The sequence below is a fragment of the Lepisosteus oculatus genome, chromosome 6, assembly GCF_040954835.1.
Source record: "Lepisosteus oculatus isolate fLepOcu1 chromosome 6, fLepOcu1.hap2, whole genome shotgun sequence".
Taxonomy (NCBI): Eukaryota; Metazoa; Chordata; class Actinopteri; order Semionotiformes; family Lepisosteidae; genus Lepisosteus; species Lepisosteus oculatus.
In genome coordinates this window covers 48779937-48798291 of record NC_090701.1, presented here as the reverse complement: position 1 = coordinate 48798291, position 18355 = coordinate 48779937, and the positions used below count along the sequence as shown (strand labels likewise).

Genomic DNA, 18355 nt, shown 5'->3' with positions numbered 1-18355 from the left:
CAAGATCTTTTATATTGTAATGTTTTTTTGAGATATGGTTCCCAAGGGTAATTCCAAAAAACACCATATAAAATGATTAAAAATAACAGGATCCAGTTCAATAATGAACTGTAAGCACAAGTGAAAACTTTTTTTTTTAAATACAAATGTACACAGGATAAGAATGGGAAATGTAAATTTATGGTATATTAAACAGTCTAAATTTCACTCAGGTGTTTACAAAGGAAGAAATTAACAGCATACTAGATTTATTTACCTTCTTTATTTAATCAAATGGCATTCAACAAATAACTCCCTAATGGTTTTATTCCACTGCTCATAAATGCAAGAACAGTAAATCTGTCACGATGTTCATTCATATGGCTGAGGAAGTGTTTTTTTTCCATCAGTTACCACTTAAAAGAGAATGTATGGTAGACATTGATAACTTCCTTCTGCACTACCTGACAAGTACCTTTCCTGTTATTGCAAGATCCTTGTGGGTAACAAACAAATCCTGTACTGTATATGTGCCTTGATTTATGAAACAAGTCTCCTTCAATTAAAAAAAAAAATAATTTTCTACTTCACACTCTTTTTCTAAACTGATATTGCCCCACAAAATATTTACATATTAAATGCTTCCAAACACACAAAACTGTACTAGGTATCAGGAGATTTATTTTCCTTTTCTCAAACGCTGGTTAAAAGGGTTTTGTAGGGTTGTTTTGCAGCTACAGTATTACTTAGATTTGCTTTCGAATGAAAAGAGTAACAACAGTAATGTCATCAAACAGTGGCATTTCTGTAGATGATTCATTCTATTGCAGCTGACAGGAAGAAGTGAATTAAAGTAATAATCTGTACCTTGTTTTCTAAAGTTCTATGTTTAATTTCTTAATTAATGGTATTTATGAACACCAGCTATTCATACTGCTGGTTTTCCTCTAATTGTTAACAAAGACTCGCTTTTTGTCTTAACGATGCTGTGTATTAGACATTCATGCAGAGAGCTGTGTCTGTATTTGGGACCGAAGAGTTGCTAATGTAGTGCCCATCTATAGGGTGACCAAAACAAGGTATGTCACATTAAAATTGAATAATTTTAATGTGACATACCTGTACATTGATACATTTAACTTGTATCAATGTACACGCTTAGTCATCACTTTATAGAAAATATATTGATGACCTAGAATTACACTCATTTCACAGTGGATATTCCACTGAAGTGATTTTTACTGCTAAAAATACACATTACGTCAAAATACATGAAAACATGAAAATCACACAAACTACATTAGATTTGCTAGAAAGGGGAACGTAGAAAAACGTAGGTAATAGAAGCTACTAATTTTACAGGTGGGAAGAGATATTTAATCAATCGGTTAATTAGTATAACATACTTGGTAAAGGTTGTATTTACACACAAGCTAACAAGCAGTCAGTATAAAATTATCTTCAACATTTAGATTATTGTTTTGTGTATTCAGGTTTGCCAAAAGTAGACAACTTTGAACAGCAGTTTTACTGATCATTGGAAAGTTATTCTGTATTATTTAACAATGTGAAAAGATTTTAATGTTACCAGGATTAGCCTCTGGGAAGCCTTACATTTGAGGTTTTATAAGGGTCTGCAGTAGCACACTCACTATCACCAATGGTTTGATTAGACATCCTATGAACATGTTGGACTGGAAACCTTAATTGTTTCACAAAAAAAAATCTGGCTCAAAATTAACTATGAGGACAATGTCTTACAAGTTTTATGGGCGAGGATACAACACTCATGATGATGGTAATGATTCACGCAAGAAGTGTCCTAGAGGAGCAAAACCTTGTAAATAGGAGAATTCCTTTCATAATTGTGGAATTTTGAATGGTGCTGGCAATAAATCATGTTTAAACAGACAGCAGTTAATCATGCAGCTTTCAGTCTGGTATGTATGGAATGTGCTGTAATGCTGTTTGATAGGTCTCCAGTGAAATGTTAGCAGTTCTTCAGGTCAGTTCATCCTGGTTGAAAGTATCAGGGAAGTCCTTTCCGCACACTGCGCCGAGAATCAAAGAATTTTTCAAATATTTGTTCAGTTTTTAACTGTATTCCAAGGAAAGCACCTGACATTCCATCTGGGTTTGTATCATGCTGGAAGAACAGTTTGTGTATGTGTGCCTGTCTGCGCTCGTGAGGAGGGGGATGTGTTTCGTTGTAAATCCTAGCCAGGATACAGCTGCTCCTGACTAATTTTGCATTCCCTACATCAGCCTAGCTGTACAGTTTAGCATGTAATGTACATCAGCTGGCATCTGTTTCCTGTTTTCATTCATGCAGCTATCTTGTTTGCCTCGCTTCCCTTTCACCTGTAAACCACAATGTTTCTTCCATCCAAGTGCCCTTTTCTCTTTTTAAGTGAACAGCCTGGGTTCTCTTCTAATTGCACTACAGCACTTTCATCAACAGCTGAAAAGTACACCATGGAAATGAGTAACACAATTTGTATCATATCAATAAGCCCCTTGTTGTTCAAGTTCCTGGCCCAGTCAATTATTTAAGGACACGCTCTTTATCTCCTGTTTACCCCGTTGCTTTGTGACTGTATCCAAGAACTTCTGTTTATTACAGTGTGCGTCAAATAAGGCAGCACACCAAGATATCCTGTTTTTAAAAGAACATTTTACTCAAAACATTCTTTATCACAAAATAACACTTTGAGCAACATTAAAGTCATCTGATTATATCAAGTAGTAACACCTGTAAAATCGTTCAATATTTACAGAACGCGACTCTTTTCACTACAAACAGACAACAAGCGAAATAAAACAGCCTAGACTGTGCATTTCCTTGGCCTAGGTCTGCATTCATCCCTATCCTTTTGCAGTATGTGAAGTCCAAAGTTGCAATGTTCTGTGCAGGCTGACACCACACAAATAATCACCAACAATCATCCCCTAAAAATTTCACAGCACATTTTACCCAATATAGAACGTTTTTTTTTTCAGATTCATGAACTATAATAACTCAGCAGTCTCTCATCCGTGGGCTTCAGAATCTTCTTTTCCGCCATGTTGACGACCCAACCTGGGGCGAGGCCAAAGAAAATCTGCCGAGGGTCCTTCCGCATTGTAAGCATCTGGTACAGCTCATCCTTGGTAATGTCAGGTAAAACATACCCATATTTCCTGGCAAGTTCAAGCCTGGCTTGCTGAATCTGGGCTGGGTCAGCCAGGTAGCCTCGGTTTGTGGCATCCGTATAATATGGGACTAAATCTTCTCCTGGAAGCATACGCTTTGGAATGGGTTGCCCAGTCATAAAGAACGGAACAGGTCTACAGAGGACAGCTGAGAAGAAAAGACGATCATTCAATTTATATGCAGACCTTTGAGGGTTCAAGCTGTGCTTGCTATGCAAAACGGGGATATGCTTTGAATTTTACAAAGCACGCAACCTGGAGTCTGGCTACGAAACACAGTCATTTCTCAAGGTCTGTTACGGTTCTTCCAATCTGAAACTTCAAAAGTGGAAACTAATAAATGACTTCAAGATGGGTTCATAGACAAAGGCCAGGATTCAATGGGAATGGTGACCCAAAGCTAAAACTTGAATCACTGAATGTGGATTTTCATTCAGAAGAACTGAATTACACAATATCTCATTTTTTAAATGTAAAACAGTATACTTTCTAAAACATAATCACTTAAAACACATTTCTGAATGTAATATACCAGTGATTTTTGCACAACTATTTTATGGTACACTAAATTAACATTTTTAATAAAACATTGGGTCGGATACATATATGGCCTTAAATATTCTGCTTGGTTACAATTTATTACAATGAGGTCAGCTTATCTTGTAGTACTCACAAAAACAGCAAACAAAAAGGAAACACTTACTTAAACTTCTGGGGTCATAGAAGCTTGTTGTAATAATCCCACCATTCTTTTCTATGGCAGCTATTGCAAGTTCAGAAGCCATCTGAACTTCAATGTTCACTTTAGCTGAAAAAATGTCAGCACCCTAGCAGATAAAACACATAACATGGCAGGATTTGCTTTCAAATTGGTACAAGATCAAATTTTAGTTCAAGATTTTGATTTTGAAATGCTAAATGTCTTCAATAACACAGTAACCTGAAGAACTGCTGCCCCCTAGTGAATAAACTGAAATTCACAATAGTTAAAATGGTTTACATCCCTAGTTCTGGGATGTAACACTCTATTGTTAATTCTTAAATTTCCTGACTCATTTTCTAAAATGTTCGTTTTGCTTGTTTAGACTTTCACTTAACTTGTTTCTTTGATCAACCCGGAGTGTCAAAACTACACCATTTCAAGACCTCTATTTCCAGCAGATTCAGCATACACAACTGAACACAGCCTCAACCCTTTTGTGATGAAAAGGCATACAAAAGTATTCAGACACTTCTTATGTTGTCCCACTATGTGAAAGTTAAATTAAGTTTAGGCATCAGTTTAGAACTTCATATTTTATTCAAAACAAGAATGCTCAATCTAAAACACAGTAAATGTCTTCAAAACAAATATGATGCTTGCATAAGTACCAAGATCCACAATCTCAACATCTGGTGGAAATTCATCTGACAGTAATTATAGTCACAAGTCTATAACAATCTACCAATTTATGTGCACACACAGAGGCCAGTCACCCTTGTTGATAAATAAAGTAATTTTGTGCACGTAATTTATTTAAAATAGCAAAGAGTTTGAAAATGTAAGCATAATTCATGACATATCCTTTTTCTTTCATTCAATTTTTATTTAGTTCTTTTTCTTTCCTTTAGGTCTGTAAAGTAGGCTGTGTCTATAATAAATATTAATGGCTACTTTCAAAGTGTCAGGACTTCAAATGTTTAAACAACAAGATGTGAAAACTGTGCAGACTGGGTTTGAATACTTTTGCATGGCACTGTAGATCCACTAACTGGTATTTTAATGAGCACTCATACTAAAACAGAATTCAAGGTTCATGCTACATTTGGATTTTGTTTTATGCTTCCAAAGACCTTTTGTGGATAACTGTGTACGGCGGATCGAACCAAAATGCAACAAGACATTTTTTCTTACCTCTTCCACTAGCTGAATACCATAGTCCTTCTTCAGTGGCTGCACTGTCACTCCTCTGGCATTCACTAACTGTGTGAGGTCTATGGGCTCTCTGGGGTCAACTCTGCCCAGATCTATCAGGTACTGGAGTCTATTCAGACTTAAGGGCTGGTACTGAGGCCGGCGACTGGGTGAAACAAATACAGCATTACGTTCCAATCACTCTTAAATTCTAAATTCTTAAAAAAAGCATATGGGTTACATAACTGTTAACCTAGCCACATCAAGAAAACCAGTGTCGAGTAACTCCTTGAAACTGACAGCAAGGAGACATGCAAAGCAAGAAATACAATGCTGATCTGTCCCGTAAACCAACAATAAAGCTTCTCCCCTGCTTTTTTACCCTTGATTTCCAAGGGTCAATACATCCCCAATTAGTGCAAAGAGTGATTATTCTGAAGTCCCCCTAGAAATTATACAAAATTGAAGACACATTCACAGCTGTAGTTTGTCTTATTTCGTTTGAGGCACCAATACAATCTTGAATCTAATCAACCTCTTCACAGTTACTATTTGCACCACAGATATGCTATTAAATTTAATTGTCAATAGTGATATTTACTTAGCTTTAACAAAAAAGTATGTCTCGCTATAAAGTAAAAACATTTTTAGCCACTATCTTTGTATCTTTTTAGTGTTGTCCACTTGCAGAATGACTCATAATATGCATGATTCGATCCTTCTTATATGGATATCGCTGAACAATCTGTTCAGAATTACTATTGAAAACCCCAGCAACACCAAGGACATAGAAACTTTCCAACTTCATCACTGTTAGTATAGTGGTCCTAAAACGAGGAAGCCCCCCCCCGTGAGGAAGAAAGTTCTTTGTCTGACAGTCACTTAAAAAAAAAGCAAAAAAGCAACAACAGAAATGATAGTGAGTAAAAACAGCCAAGGAGAAAACAAACACAAGAAAACAAACGAACGCAAAAGACGCATAAGAATTTGGGCGGAGCAGTGGCACTGCAACTCTGGCTGGAAGGTTGCCAGTTCATATCCAGCAGCCGGCAGAGGAATCCTACTCCGTTGGGCCCCTGAGCAAAGCCCTTAACCCCAACTGCTCCAGGGGCACCATATAAATGGCTGACCCCGCGACTGGACCCAAAGATTCTCCTTCTCCCTGTCTGTGTGCCTATGTGTGGAGAGCAAGCGGGGGTATGTGAAAAGACAAATTCCTAATGCAAGATCTTAATCTGAAATGAGCAAAAAATACTTGATATCTGTAAGAATAAAAACGGGACATCACTCGCCTGCAAAGGCTCTGACTGTGAAAGAGGGGTGATAGAAACTTACCTGTGCCCCTCATTGTAGCCGTATTTGGGGATAAGGAGGTAAAAGGGTGTCTGTCCTCCCTCGAAACCCAGCCGAGGGCGATTGCCCCTCTGCCTTTCTCCTTTGTGACCACGGCCACTCTTGCTTCCCCCATGGGCTCCTCGGCCTCGCCTCTTCTCCTGATTGGAAGAAAACCATTCGTTCACATTTTGGCCAAACAAAATGTGCTGTCAGAAATACAGACCGTTCCTTCAAACCCGGGGAGTTAATTGAACCTTTAACCTAATAATTTTCTTATATATCTAAATGATTTTTCTTAAGGTACTTTTTATTATTACTCAAAGCATTCAATAGACTTAATTCACTTCACTTAAAAGCAGTTCATTATAAAAACACCTCACATCCTGATGACAAGTATTACAATTAGCCGGCTACCTAAATAGTACAGTACATCAACAATGCAACCGAGAGCTAGGACAGAACAAAAACCGGACACCAGACTCGCGAGGAATTGACCCACCAACAGGTGGAGGCCCGTCACAATCCACTGTCTAAGCACTTTATCCAATCCAAGGCTGTGGTGGAGCTGGCGCCTGTTCCAGCCAGCAATGGGCATAGGGCAGGATACACCCTGGATGGGATGCCAGTCCCTCACAGGGCACACAAACATGCACACTCTCACACCGGGGCCAAATTTCCCATAAGTCAATTAACCTACTAAGACTGTGACAGGAAACATGACCACCTAAAGATACCCTATGAACACAGAGATAACACACAAACTCGACACAGATAGCACTCCAAATAGTGACAACTGTGCCACCGTGCCTCTACTGCTTTATACTGCATTCTGAAAATGAAAGCTACTCTTCCGTCTAACATGAATTAAAAGTCTTCTACATTTTTTTCTCGACTGCCTAATGCAACAGCCGTCAAAAGCAATTAATCCAAATCTAAACTTTATTCATGTTGCCTTTATGTAAATTGTATTATTGGCATCGTGCCCACACAGACGTGCCGGTGACTATAAATATGAACTATTGTATCAATTACATATAAAAATGGATTACAACAAACACCGTTAACGTAAAAACACCTACCCATTTTGGGGTCATTAAAACACGCAAGACTTAGTATACAATTAACTGCACGTGCAAAAATTACTCCACACCAGACATTTTTCATTCGTGCAATGTTAAGAGTAGGAATTTAGATTTACTTTCGTTTTTCTGACATTTTGCATTCGCAATTGTGTACTATGCATGTAGAAAGTGCGTTCAACAAATGATTAATTCATTTTAGCGTTTTTGTTGTAAAAACCTGCATGAACGGATCCGTTCTGATTTTACAGTCTTTTCTATTTTACAACCAGTACAGGTCACTCAGGTCCGCACTCACAAGTTTCTTGGCTCCCGGGTTCGGTCTAAGATTCGCGAGAGAGATCCTTGGCAAATTTCGAAGAAGATCCAGTGCCTTTCCACCTGGTTTCCTGGGGACAGACATCTTTGAAAACGTCCAAGGGCAAGGTTTAGCCGTCGTCGTGGAGTAGCCTGATAAATTGCTTTACGGCTAAAGTAAAAAACAGGAAGTGATATAAGCGCGACACTGTGGTTTAGTGTACGGCGGCCATGTGAGATGAGATGAGTCCAGGAAGGAAATTAGTAGATAACTGTGGGTGAAGGAAGGGCAATTGCAGTTTTGTGTTTTTTTTGTTTCTCGTATCATACCACCTGACCTGATCGAAATGTTATCATCGCTGAGATGGAAGGTCCAATATTTTTTTAATATGGATAATTTGCACTGCGTTTAGTATATTTAATTTGTGTTCAGTTTGATTATTTAAGGTCACAATTTCCACAGCGTTTTCTGAAATGTACAATTTCCTTCTGATCGAGTACTCTAGTGTCGGATACAACGTGTGCCCTTACTTGCTATAGTAAAAACAAATGTGATATGAGTAATGACACATCAGTTGAAAATACAGGATATATTAGATTAGCCATCCGCTCCACATTGTGTTTTTCCTTCTGGAGCCGCTCCTCTGATTGCAGAAAACGAACCTTTTGTTGCGCACTGCCGCAGGATGGCTCAGGGGTGCAGTTATCAGAAAGGTATCTTGTTAATAATGCTGTCGTCATACAATCAATACAGACATGCAATGGGAAGCACTAGTACATTAAATCGCTGATCCTATCGTCGCGACGTCCTGATTATCACTCAAGGTCCCCTATAAGTCTTGTCAGCCCAGTAATTTCATGCAGCCTTGAAACAGAATGGGGTTTGGCTGACAATTACGCGAACCAACAATAGGCGATCTTTTCTGCCAAGGAAAACCTGCTCATCAATCAGAAAGGAGCAGAGGCGGGATTTCCTAAACGTGTGCCAGTGCGAGAAACACCGAATGAAATAGGTTGTTTACCTCATCCTCTTCAAACTTCACAAAACGCTACAAGGACAGACGACACAATTGCTTAATACTTGGGCGAATCAGCTGTATAGGTTAACCTGACATTATAAAGCAACAAACTGGAACACGTATTTTTAAGAATCGCCAGCAGACCAAGGTGGGGGAAGAGCTCCCTACGTTGCAAAGGCGTAATCCCTGATTATCTGTGTTTGTACGTCCAGCAGTTTTATACTGAATATTTATTTTCTTGTTGGATGCCAGTTGCCTGTCCGTTGTATGTGCGGTAATAACATGTCAACGCCGCTTCCAGCCATTGTACCCGCCGCCCGGAAAGCGACGGCAGCGGTAAGTTGTGCAGTGTGCATTACTTATCGGGGGGTATTGGTATAAATGTATTAATTGCATGCAGTGCTATGTTAATAAGGAGACCGGTTAGTTCGACCTTTTGAAATGAAGTCAGATTCGTTTATTGATTCAGACCGCCTCCTCCCGAGATCCAAGAATTTTTCAGTGGTCTGAATGAGTTAATATCTGGCATTGAGTTTGTCAGACGTGGGTGCTTCGGCCGCCTCGTGGTGTGATCTAATAAATGAATGGAACGGAGTACAGTACAGGCTTGCTTGTGCTTTTCAATTCGGGGAAATTCGTGTCTGTCCCTGATTTTGTGCAACTAGGTCTGCAGATTTGAAAGGAGCTTTGGTGTTGTTTGAGTTGAATTCTTGTACCGAGCTTGCAGTGCTGTGGGTAAGGTGGATTGTTTTATTTAATTTAAAAAAGATTATGAGAGAATTCCCAATTTGGCAAACAGCTGACAGGCAACGTTTAATGTAGACAAAATTCACATACAGGTAGCAGAATCCTAAACTATAGAGACAAAATTTGGAAACATGGAGTAGGGACTGGTATGATCTATGTGACACAGGATAAAGCAAAACTATATTAAATTGTTATTCTTTATTTCCATATAGGTAATATTCCTTCATGGATTGGGGGACACTGGGTATGTATCATTTGTAAATGTCATTGTTTTTCACAGTAGTTCTGATTCATATAATATAACATCTAGACAGGGCAGAATTTGTATATCAAATTTTTCAGTCAATTTCAACTCACCCTTTTCTATTTTAGGGAAAATAATAGTGATAAAGGGGATTTTTCATACGTTGTCTGAATTTCAGCCCAGTAATTGTAAATTGGCAGAGTGGTGGCTCTGCGGCTAAGGATCTGTGCCTGTGGCTGGAAGGTCGCCGGTTCAAATCCTGCAGCTGGCAGAGGAATCCTACTCCGTTGGTCCCCTGAGCAAGGCCCTTAACCCCAGCTGCTCCAGGGGTGCCGTACAATGGCTGACCCTGCGCTCTGACCCCAGGCTCTCTCCCTGTCTGTGTGTCTCATGGAGAGCAAGCTGGGGTATGTGAAAAGATAATTCCTAATGAAAGAAATTGTAAAGGTTTAATAAAGTGATGTTATTATAAAGAGGACTCATCTGGCAAGAGCTGAACACTGCACATGGATAGGAAAGCCAACACTGGCATCAAACCAAACTGAGGTTTGCAAAGTCTGCCTGATAGATTATCAGTTTACCCAGAAATGTATGAGGAGGTGGAAGTATAGTGAAAGTAGGCTGTCTTTTTGGAACCAGTTTATTTGAAATTGCATCAGGATGACCAGTCTGCTTATACGAAATATAACCAGAAATATATTTTTCTTTACTGATTTTCCTACACAGACACAGCTGGGCAGAAGCCTTTGCAGGCATCAGGACCCCCCATGTTAAATATATTTGCCCTCATGCGTAAGTATCTTGTTTTTCAGGTATAAATGCTGTTCCTGTTTTTCTTCAAGAATCCACGTGATGTTAATATTTCTCACTGATGATACCAGTAGCAACATTTCATAATCTTTTTTGTATGTTGACGAGACCAGTTGTGGATTAGTGTATTTTTTTTATAACAAATGTGATGTATTTGCTGCAGAATAAAATGGGTTATCCAAGTAAAATAGATAATGCTAACATTAAAGGAGGCAACCAAACCCAATAAAAAGGACCTTTTAAGAGTCGCAAAAATGCATTAAAGAAACAACACTAAATATGAAGCCTATTTATTTCATTCCAGTGTCATCACTCTGCTTCCACTAGATTCTTACATGATTATTGAATGTGCCTAATTTTCTGTTTCTCAATATTCTAGGCCAATAATGCCAGTTACCTTGAACATGAATATGGCCATGCCATCCTGGTAAGATCTATATTTGTCTGCTTGTTTTTGCTAAGTTAAATAACCATAACTGAATTTTTTTTTGTTAGCATAAAGAGGTTATGTTAGTATGCTATGATCGTTTGTTGGGGGTGGAAAGTATCATTCCAATAGACCATATCACACCACAGACAGGAAGGTCAGGCCAAGCACCAAAGTCCTTGTAAGCAAAATGGTAGGAACACCTGGAGATTAATACCCTTAAAATGGTAGAATTCAGTTCAGCTGTTTACCTGCACAAGTCAAGTGCAATGAAATGCTTATTTGCATGTATGCTCCAATACAAAGACATCGCCAAAAACATAAATGCAGAGCAGCAACAACAAGTTAAATAATATACAACTTAAAAAAAAGTCAGACAAACAATGTGAGGGGAAAAAAATCAGTGTGCGCTAGGGATAGAATTCAGTAATCTGACCGCATGTGGGAAGAAACTGTCTCTTAAACTGGAAGTTCGTACCTTTATGCTCTTATAACGCTTACCAGAGGGAAGGGGGAAGAAAGTGTGAAACCAGGGTGATTGGTATTCTTGGGGAAAAATGGAGATTAATTTCCGGAAAAATTTTCTAAAACTCCGTGGAAATCGGCAATGAGGCTGTGAGTGTGGTGTCCAAGTTTTTTACATTTGTGATCTCTAATATCCATACATTGGATATGAATATCACCAGTTTCACCAGTTTTTTTTCATGAATATGGTCAACATCCTGTTAACACTTTATTCCCAAAATAAATAATTGAATTCTTCCTGGCTTCATCATGTGTGAAAACATTTTGGTTTCAGCTTGCTAAGTAGAAGGGGGTTTGATCTACTGGAGTCTATTACAGATGGAGTCTCAACAGGGGGAAACAGGGATTAATGCAAGAATAATATGGGAGAACAAAATGCGAGCAGGCGGTTTGCTGCATTTTACTTATTTGGGTTCCTCAGAAGAAAACCACGTAGTTGATTGTATATGGCATAAGCTGTGTATTTGCGTATGAGATGTGACTCACGTGTCATCTAAATGTTAGACTGAATAAAGTAAGTTTTTGGTTTGGAATCTTTTTTGTTCCCTGTTGTTTTCAGGTTTGACATAATCGGACTTAGCCCTGAAGCAGAAGAAGATGATTCGGGAATCAAAGAGGCAGCAGAAAATAGTAAGAGTGGGATTGGAGAATATATAATTGTCTGTTTTGCTATATGTCCTCAATCGTTTCTGCTTTTCTGATATAACAGATAAGGTAGCCAGTTTCAAAACCCCTTTGTTTTGTCTGACATGTAAAATAACCGACCTTTTGATATAATCTTTTAAATGTGGTCACGCAAGCAATGTTCAAAGTTGCATTTCAACAGAAATGGTACTCTTGAATTTTCATAAATGAACTGTACAACACAGTACTTAGTATTGGTTATTAATGGATTATCTTCAGTCTTACAGAATAACTATTCAATTTTCCATTTTTGTTGGTAAAAAAAATCTCGCTAAATCGGTTTTTCTTTTTTTGGGGTAAAATTTCATTGCTATTGTATGATCACAAAATGATACGGCAGGGTATGTACTGTTGTGCGGTATAGCTATTTCTCCGGTGGATCGCCTCATGTTTCACAAAGCACCCAAATGTCTCAATGTCCCCATTTCAACACTTTTTTTTGTGTGTGAAATATTGTGTAATAGCTTAGTTAAAACTTGAGTGAGTCTGGAGAAAATGGTGCTGCATAAACTTTTTTTTGGCATGTTTCCACATTATCTTTGAGTAAGGTGCATCACCACCATTGTGCAGAAAACCCAGTTGTATGAATGGGAAGCAACATTGGTGGTGGTAGTTCCTGGGATGGACTGTTCTTTTAACACCATGGAAACCAGGATAACCAGGAAACCCATCTGGGCCGATGAGTCACTGGAGCTTGAATATGGAATTACCTGTGTTCCACATTTACCTTCACTACTGCTTGACAGTACTCCATTGCAGCCACAGTTTATCTTTTATGTTCCATCTTAACTTTTTAATTAAAAAAATAATTTTTAAATTAAGATGGATATATAATTATTGGAGTAGTCTGCTCCTACTAGTTTGACAAAGACGGAGAGAAATCTTTATACATTATGCCTTCTTATGACCATTACCCTGGAGTTCACTTAGTAATCCCTGCCTTAACTTATGAAAAACCTTTTATATCTGGTTGTTATTTTTGTCTGTGGTTTTACTTGCTTTTTGAGTTTTACTTATCCCTTGGTTAAAATTTGGATTGCCAGTTTTATTGCGATGTCATTTTATGTCTTTTTGCTTCTCTGTGTTTTTTTTTTTATTTCAAGTTAAAGCACTTATAGACCAAGAAGTAAAAAATGGAATACCTTCTCACAGAATTGTTTTGGGCGGATTTTCACAGGTATTGTAAAATATACTTTATGGATTTCTCAATATACGACAACCTGTAAATGGATCTCTTATTTTCTGATAATACCTCTATTGAATTGTATGTTTTTGAGCAGGGAGGAGCGTTGTCTCTGTACACAGCTTTGACCACACAACAGAAACTGGCAGGCGTGGTAGCCCTGAGCTGCTGGCTTCCTCTGCGTAGTTCATTCCCACAGGTATGTTTTTGTCGTTTCTGATACCAATTAGTTCTGTTTCCTAATTTTTGGTATTTGAGTTATTTATATGTTCTCTATGGGGGAAAAACTGCTGGTATCAGGTATACATAAAATAGTAACCTTATTCGATTGGATATTTCAAAGGGTTTTCTACCAGCGCTGTAACTGCTGCATCTGTTTCTGCAACACAGGGTTAAGTGAAATGTAAAATATTTTTTCTCATACCTGTACAATTCAGTGGCTGGAGTTGTGTAAACAACATATCCTGTGCTCTGCTTTCATTAATATTGCTTATAAATGCATTCCCTTATTCAATCATGTAATACTATAATATAATTTTTTGTATAATTCATTTCAAATATGAAAGCATTCACTGAGAGGCACTTGCATAATGCATGCAACATTCATTATCTTGCATTGTTTGAAGTTATATTTTTTAACATATTTCTGAGCATTGTACTCTTTTATCTTAATACAAAAGACTAGATTTTTTAAGATTGGCACTGGGCACATGGTTTTCCTAGCTGGACTGTATACGATTGGCTTTTATAGAGGGGTGTACTAATAGGGCTATTGGCAATTAGCTGTGCCTGTATTCATTTGGAATGACAGAATTACAAGTTTGTGCTAAGACATCCTCAGGAGCATGAGTGGTAAGGATTTGACTCCTATCTCAATAGCCTTATGTCTCCACTAGCTTTCAGCCATGGTTATCTGCACAGCTGGGTTTGGCAAATTCATTTCGTACCTCCTGGTTTAGTGAGTGTTTATTTCATTCAAAAGGCCACAGGATTAATTAGTAAAGATATTATTTACTTATAACATTAGCTGCCAAACCCCATAATGGCTTTTAGAAGATAATTGTTTTTTAACGACAAGGCACGACGGAGTTACAGTTTCACAGCTTATTGCACCAGATCTCAGACAAGTGGCCACCTGAGACCGCATTCATTCCCAGGAATGATGCTCTCGCATGCATATTCTGTGTCCATGGATAGTCCATTTTCCCTACTTCGGAGTGAAAATAGCATTTGAACACATGACAGATTTGCATGTCAGCCCCCACCTTTTCCTCTCTTTTATGGATTGAAAGATGACCTTTCTGTGTGAAATTAATTCCTCCACTTGGAAATGTGACGGGGAACAGGATCATTTTTAATTTGGCTGGAACTGAGGGACAGTGAGTGTGGGATAGCATTGGGCCTCTTATTAAAATAAGTGTAGCCAATTGCCCGCCCCCCATACTGGATGTGTTTTTAAACAGAAAGATTAATCCTTACACTTATTTGGCGTGTTTCTGGACTCTCCACTCGGAGTGCTTTTCAGGCAGTGTGTGCAGTACCTACCTGAATGGTGTGATGCCAGTACACTCACCACACATCGGCTCTCAGTGGGGAGGAGAACAGAGCGATTAAGCCAGTTCATAGATGGACATTATTAGGAGGCCTTGATTGGTAAAGTCAACGGGGTATTTTCCCAGGACACTGGGGTAACACCCCTACTCTTTTCTAGAAATGCTCTAGGATTTTTGAATGACCATAGGGAGTTAAGACCTGGTTTTTATGTTTCATCCCATGGACAGCACCCTTTTTGTAGTGTAGTATTCCCATCACTATACTGAGGCATTACGTCACACACAGACCACAGGGTGAGCACTCCCTACTGGTCCCGCTAACACCTCTTCCAGCAGCAACCTTTGCTTTCCCAGGAGGTCTAAAGCCAACCTTCCTGGCTCCACTGGCTGCAACACCATATGAGCCAAATGCTGTACTCTTATCTTTTTTTACAGCTTGACTGCCAGTTATATTCTTATCTCCTGTTTGAATAAGTAGAAGAATTACACATCTTCTTCAGTTGTATAGATTAGTACAAGTTGTATAGAGTAGTACAATTGTGGTGTTTTCAGTTGCTAACAACAACTTAAAGGTTCTTAACTGCATTCCTGATGGTTTGTCTTCTGTTTGTCTTCGTCCCTGTAATCCCTGACACCTATAGGCAGCGGCCAACGGTGTGAATAAAGACGTCGGTATTCTGCAGTGCCATGGAGAGGCTGATCCCCTGGTTCCTCTAGTGTTTGGGTGTCTCACGGTGGAAAAGTTAAAAAGTATTGTCAACCCAGCAAACGTCAGCTTCAAGACCTATCCAAGGATGCCACACAGTTCCTGCCCCCAGGTCGGTAGCCTGACTTTTACAAGTTAACAGCTGAATCAGACAGGACGTGGCCAGTGGCCCTACCCTTGCTGAAATGTAATAGAATTCAATTACTGTTAACCAAACAATTGATACTGGCGTTTGAATCAAATAAAGTTATTTTAATAAAATAAACAAAAAGGGTTTGAATATTTATGCAGTCACACGTTTTCCATTTTTCTTTCATATCCATCATCTATTTACTTCTGTTTTTTTAAAATGTGTAGAGCTGGGTATGTATGTAACTGATATTTATTTCTACTTCAGTGTGTTATGACTACATAAAACATTAAATTACATTTTTAAAAAACTACATACATACATTGTAGTTAAAAAAAACTACATGCATCAAAACGACAACAAGCTAAACTGATCCTCTGGATTTGCAAGGCTTGGTATCTGTTAACTTTTGAAAAATGCAGTGCAGCATTGATTATTTCTAATTTTGTGATATATTTTCTTCCACAGGAAATGATGGATATCAAGCAGTTTATCGAAAAGCAGCTACCTCCAATCAATTAATTTCACAACTGAGGCCTTTTAATGAGACACCAGCACCAGCTATAACTGAATTCTACTTAAGCTCTAATTCCCCAAGAAACTGCAAAACTCCAAATACATTGTTCTACACCTGCTGTATATTTGCCACATTTTGCCTGTCATGCAGAGATACACCCCTGGGACTTGTGGAGAAGCAGTGAAAAGGTATACTTTAGTAGTTTATTAACTGTTAAGTTCACTGCGAGAACAGCAAGGAACCTACATTATTTAGGTGGCTAATGTGTTGTCGCAACTGTTGTGGCTGTAACTATTTGCTATCGAAGAAGCCATTTTTCCAAGTAAAACAATGCATTTGATTAATACACTGTAAGAACGGACATCTTAAAGTTTTAATTTATGTGGATTTACAATAAATGAAAATATTGTAATTCTTGTACTGGGGGCCTCTATTTTTTTTTATTTGCAGGTTTAAAGATTTTTTTTCTTCATCAAAGGAAAAGAAAAATCATGATATTCCATTCTTATGAAACAGGTTATTTATACATGCATCTCCAAAGTATAGATTTTTTAAATAAAGTTGGAAATGTCAAATATAACAATAAGTATAATACAGTAATTATTTACTTATTTAGCACATAGTGCGCAGTCTCAGTAACATACGTTGTGGATTGCATTAGTAATCATTATTTAAATGACTAGAGCTTTGCAAAATCATTCTTTGCTTCCATTGAATCCTTATGGCATCTTGTAATAAACTCAAAAAGACCCAGGTAAGATCAATTGTCTCATCAGAGCATCTAACAACAACAACAAACAACATGCTTTGCAACCACATAATTCACGTCCATCACAATGCAATTTTACACATTATTTTAAGTATCTGAATGAGTGGTTAATATAAACAAAAAGGGCCAATTAATGTAATTAACTGGTCTTTTTTTGACAGCTGGAAGTGATGTTAGATGTGTGTTGTCTTTGTAGATGTATCCTTGATGTATTGATAGTCATTGCATTGCACTTGCACCTTTGGGAAGTTAAGAAATATACAGACACTATGCTCCCACAGTTGCACCAACATGTGGTGATTTTAGTTTATATTGCTGTATTTTCAGAACCCTTTCTGCTTGCTATTTAAGCTCAGAGCAAACTGGCATGGTCGATTCATTTTGGTCATCTGCGGCTTCAGGGATTACAGAACAAATGTAGTGTAATGCCCTTGGTCTTTTTCTAACTCTGTGGTGTACAACATATAAAGGTGATGGCCTAAGGTGGAAACTAGGTCACTCTGGAGTTAAAGTGGTCAGGACTGGGAACTCTGTCCTAGTCAAGGAAGTGTTACCACCTTCCAGGACAGGGCTTCCCAACCCTGCTCCTGGTGACCCACATATCTCCTGGTTTTCATTACACCGCACTTTAATTGGAGAATTAAAGCCTACATGGATCTCAGAAGTTGCTTCATTGAAATATTTGCAGTTTGTTTCCAGACATAAATTGGGGATTTGACACTTATAAAATAAAATCCGTTAAAGCTCCAACATATTTAAGAGCTGGAAACAAACGGTTCCAATTAATCATATTACAGTACACAACTTCACCGCTGTCAATTTACGATGTCTCATCTTTAGGCGGTTGGCTCTAGGAAATAATATAATGGAATAAATATAATATATTTGGAGCAGTACGTAGCTCTCTTTCCAAAGATGGGAAATGATGTGCTCATGCGGTCTTAAAAAAGAAATTAAAAAGAGCGGTCGCACATCGGTTTCCTAATTTGGGCACTATAGGGAAGAAATTAAAGTGGTGGCAACATCTGTACACCTAAATTTAATTGTGACCTAATCGTCATATTGTGACATTAAATGAAATCATGTTATATTAAAACCTTTAACTTGTTTTAAGACCTGGTTGGGAACGTTGGTTAAAATTCTTATTGCCGCATAAATGCTATTACTGCTCTGCCTTGGTGTGACAGATGTCCCAGGTTTAAAGGACTGCCTTTTATTGATCGATTAAAATAACTGAATTGCCATAGTCTTCAACAGAAAAGATT

The 18355-nt window shown here is 38.2% G+C and overlaps 2 protein-coding genes across 5 annotated transcripts; one reads left to right on the top strand and one right to left on the bottom strand.

Moving 5' to 3' along the window:
• Positions 1–1332: 1332 nt before the first annotated feature.
• Positions 1333–8533, bottom strand: mrpl15 (mitochondrial ribosomal protein L15). The gene is made up of 6 exons (XM_015353666.2): positions 8440–8533; positions 7778–7948; positions 6401–6558; positions 5066–5231; positions 3875–3998; positions 1333–3319 (listed from the first exon to the last, which is right to left on the bottom strand). Exons 2-6 carry the CDS (start codon positions 7880–7882, stop codon positions 2982–2984), a joined length of 891 nt encoding a protein of 296 aa, XP_015209152.1. The 5' UTR covers positions 7883–7948; positions 8440–8533; the 3' UTR covers positions 1333–2981.
• On the top strand, positions 8002–16737 carry lypla1 (lysophospholipase 1). Of its 4 annotated transcripts, none has more exons than XM_006633922.3 (10): positions 8002–8147; positions 9048–9131; positions 9755–9786; positions 10513–10578; positions 10976–11023; positions 12108–12178; positions 13336–13409; positions 13513–13614; positions 15610–15786; positions 16273–16737. In XM_006633922.3, exons 1-10 carry the CDS (start codon positions 8124–8126, stop codon positions 16324–16326), a joined length of 732 nt encoding a protein of 243 aa, XP_006633985.2. In that variant the 5' UTR covers positions 8002–8123; the 3' UTR covers positions 16327–16737. The 4 variants fall into 4 exon arrangements, with proteins under 4 accessions (XP_006633985.2, XP_015209154.1, XP_015209153.1 ...); XM_015353668.2 differs by lacking the exon at positions 8002–8147 and adding an exon at positions 8164–8490; XM_015353667.2 differs by lacking the exon at positions 8002–8147 and adding an exon at positions 8538–8943.
• Positions 16738–18355: the final 1618 nt, after the last annotated feature.